The sequence below is a fragment of the Myotis davidii genome, unplaced genomic scaffold, assembly GCF_000327345.1.
Source record: "Myotis davidii unplaced genomic scaffold, ASM32734v1 scaffold162, whole genome shotgun sequence".
Lineage (NCBI taxonomy): Eukaryota > Metazoa > Chordata > Mammalia > Chiroptera > Vespertilionidae > Myotis > Myotis davidii.
Window position 1 is genome coordinate 4588288 of NW_006300036.1, and position 3884 is coordinate 4592171.

Here is a 3884-nt window from a genome sequence, read left to right on the forward strand (position 1 = left end):
AATCCCTGAAGCTTCGAATCAGCAGTTTGCAAGGTAGAGACTTTGGTTCTGTGTCTTTTAAAGGCATCCATTTCCCACTTATTTTAAAATTTTGAGGAAAGCTGTTTTATAAAATGTTTTAAATGTGAATTATGGAACCTCTCCCCACAAAACAACAGTTCCCAACCCTAAAATGCTGCTCCTTTCGGAGGCTGAATGTGCCTGTGAAGGGCACACAGTACATCAGTGTCCACAAGGCCATGCAGGTACTGATAAAATAATCCTTGTGGGATAGAACATGCCTTTGAATGTGCTTTAAATTTTCATAAATGTATAAGATATTCTTTCAACTTTTTACTTTAACACTGAAGGAGGAAACTTATACATGAATACTAAAACACCAGATCCACTCCAGAACTATAAGCAGCAGGTAACAGATGCACAAATGCTGGAGTGTTAGTCAGTGATGGTTGTTTCCTATTCTGGCCTGGTCTTACAAAGCAATGATTACTGGATATACAGCAACATCCTCTGTCTCTCACAAGCGGGCCCAGTCCAGGCAATGTTTTCCACTGATGACTCAATCAGCACAGTCCGAATCACTGTAAGCAAGAGGCTAAGAGCTACAGTAAAGAGTGGTATGGAGCCCTGGCCAGTTTGGCTCAGTGGATAGAGCATCAATCAACCAGTGGACTGAAAGGTCCCAGGTTCAATTCTGGTCAAGGGCACGTACTACCTCGGTTGCAGGCTCCATCTCCAGTCCCTGTCAGGGAGATGAATGTTTCTCTCTCTCTGTCTCTCCCCCTCCCTTCCACTCTGTCTAAAAATCAATGGAGAAAATACCCTCGGATGAGGATTAAGAACAGCAACAACAACAAAGAGTGGCATAGAAAACACCTTCTATAGCTATGGCAAAATAAAGAACGAATAAGAAGCCAATGGCTTCACTAATCAAAGGTAGTGCTTTTTTTAAATAAACTCAACATAAAGCTAAAAAGACAATAATTATTGCTTTTAAATTATAAACCTAATGCATCTTAATGAATTATAGCTATCAATTTGTTCAAAATGATAGTCTTCAAACATACTCCACCAGATCTTAAAATATCCATAGTTTCCCAACTCAGCTGCACACCATATTTTCCTCTAGAGCACAGATAAGCCTGAGAGCTACTTTGTACAACAGCAGAATATAGATCCTGGAGGCTCGTCGTCTAATCTGTACTTTCCAGAGTTGGGTAGATCTTTGCACTCTGCTATAAATGTCCGAAGTCTGGTCTCTGGGAAGCCATCCTGTTGGTAATGCTGTGCAGAAGAATAAAAATAACAGCTCTCATTAATGAATCCCTTGAAACAGCTTTATTCCTAATTTAAAATAGCTCATTAGGCAAGGGAGGAGATCTTTCTAGAGGGCCAGTGTAGTCACTTCCAAGTATTTTCAGGGAGATGTCATAGGTTGGCTAAAGTAAAGGGGGTCTGGGATTCAGCAGTGCCCTCCTGGCCTCTCCTTTGTGGGTCTGGTTCAACCTAAAATGAGCATGTTGAGTCTGAGTCCCTCTGAGCCCTCCTTCCCGGAAGCATAGCCAGTCCTGCTCCCAGTCTGAGAACCTCGCCCTACAGCCCATGACTTGGAGGCTAATGTGTAGCAGGCACCTTGGCTGGACCCAGTGGCCCAGCTGATGCAGACTAACAATGATGTTGCTGGGAGCTGAGGGGTGGGCATACCTAGCCTCCCTCAGCCCAGCCCTGAATGCTCCTAAGCTGGTCCAGGTGTCTGAACAAAGACCTGAGTGCTGTGAGGGACCTTTCCAGTCTGCACACCCTTTGGGAGTCTCTCTTCTGGACAGAAAGCCTTGTATAAGGGCCTCATATTTATATCAGTTTGGGGATCTAAGACTCGAGAAGGTGCCCTGACCACAAAGGATCAGAAATAACTCAGCATTCCCATTTGGAAGTGCTCTGAGTCCACGAAAAGAAGTTAACATCTAAACTATGAGTCTCAAGTTGTATTATGGAAAGTTGTCAAGTCATGTTACCCTTAGAGATAGTGGATGTCGCCTTTAAAGAACATACAGTTCTCTGCATGCAGAGTGGAAGGTGGTAGATTTTTAGAGCATCATGGGAAGGGATTTGGACAGGTACAACTACATTCTTTCCCAGTCACCGTGGTGACTCTAAGCACGGATCTGCCAAACAAGCATTCAGCTCCTAAAATCTGATTCAGTGAGCATGCAGTCATGGCCCTGGCTTCCTGAGCAAAGTTTTCATAATTATCAACTCGTAATGCATCAACTCCCAATCCCTGGCCCATCTCATTTCATTCTGCCTCTCATACCCAGAAAGAAAAGTCCCCAGTGCAAGTGCCTATGCCAGTAGTGTACCTAGCAATACAAGGTTATTCGAAATTTAAACCTATCTGGATGTTTATTCTGCCTTTCCATATTTCATAGGGCTTAAATGGATTTTTTTAAAATGCCCCTTGTGAATGATAATACAAATCATAACAGCTTTTTAAATCAAGTTTCCAACTGGGGAGGGGACCATGCAAAGGAGTACTGAGTTCAGTGACAGCACATTCCAAACGAAGAGGTCAATTTTTCTTTATAAAACTGGATTTTAAAAGTTCCCCACCCCAGCAGCAGCAGGGCAGCTGGTCCTGAGGGCAGCTGTAGCTGGTTTTGTTGCTTTTCTGGAACTAAAATACAACTGAAGCCTAGATGCTATTTCTAGGGTGAAAGGTCAGGGGGTCCAAATTGCATGACCAGAGATATGCTAGGAGGAGAAAAGAAAGGCTACCCTGGGGGCAAGGGCCCACCCTACAATTGTCTTTGCTGGGTAAAGACAATCTACCTGCCCATTGTCCTTGCTCCGCAAATGTCTGTCTAGCTGCCTACCACATAATGAACGGGGAAAAAATGACCTAAGTGATGTGAGATTAATGCCATCGGTACCTTTTTTTTCTATATTATTAATACACTAAGAGGCCCGGTGAACGGATTCGTGCACAGGTGGGGTCCCTCAGTCTGGCCTGCACCCTCTTGCAATCCGGGACGCCTTGGGGGATGTAGCAGTGCCAAAGCAGCAGGCGGACGGGGAGGAGCCCCAGCCGGGGCCAGGCACAGCTCCAATGTCACTCATCCTGGCCCCACTGCGCCTGCCACCACCACTGCTCAATAGCGCTACCCCTGAGGCAGGAGAGGCTCCCGCCACCGCAGCTGGGCTTTTTATATATATATAAATTATTTCTTCTCTCTCTTTTTTCTTTTTTTTAATGACTTTGTATTTTACTTTTGACTTTAAACTTTCACATCCTTTATCTTTTTTCAACTTTCCTATTCACTTCCAGATCTCTTCTGTGTTGTTCCTTATGCACATAGGTCTATTCAACAAGTTACCTTGGAAATTGCAGCTAATATTTGTCTTCTCAAATTCAGAGATTTAATTTATATAGAAATTAAAATTTTCCATTGGATTAATGTAAAAAAAAAGTTCACCACTCCAAATTCTGGCTTTCTGGAAGGTCATCTGCTGTACTCACACAATACTTACTAATCCTTATAATTTTAATAAAAAGCACAATTACGTGAAGACAAAACCTCCAACATTCTACACTTCTATTTCTCCTTCATTTCTGTTTCTCAGAAAAACTGAAGTCCTTCTCTACCCTGAAGAAATTAACATTCCATTAATTCCCCTCCCCCATAGGTACTATATGTTATTGTCACTCCACAAATTCTAGGAAAATGCTGCCACTTATGGCTACTGATGAGCCTACCTTGATTGTTTCATATGTATCAGTGATCAGTGCAATGAAAAGACTTAAAATCATATATACAAAGAGGCTGATGAACGTGTAGAGGTAAAGTCTGCTAAATAGCCAGACCAAGTAACTTTTTTGGTGCATT

At 42.8% G+C, this 3884-nt stretch overlaps 1 protein-coding gene across 1 annotated transcript in view; it reads right to left on the minus strand.

Annotated features, from left to right (window-relative positions):
- Positions 1-787: 787 nt before the first annotated feature.
- Positions 788-3884, minus strand: part of MCOLN3 (mucolipin 3) — a 27251-nt gene continuing 24154 nt past the window's right edge. Inside the window, exons 11-12 of the mRNA XM_015572112.1 lie at positions 3755-3884; positions 788-1284 (exon numbers count right to left, since the gene is read on the minus strand). Coding sequence (XP_015427598.1) covers positions 1150-1284; positions 3755-3884 — 265 coding nt within the window. The 3' untranslated portion in view covers positions 788-1149. The remainder of the gene's footprint in view (positions 1285-3754) is intronic.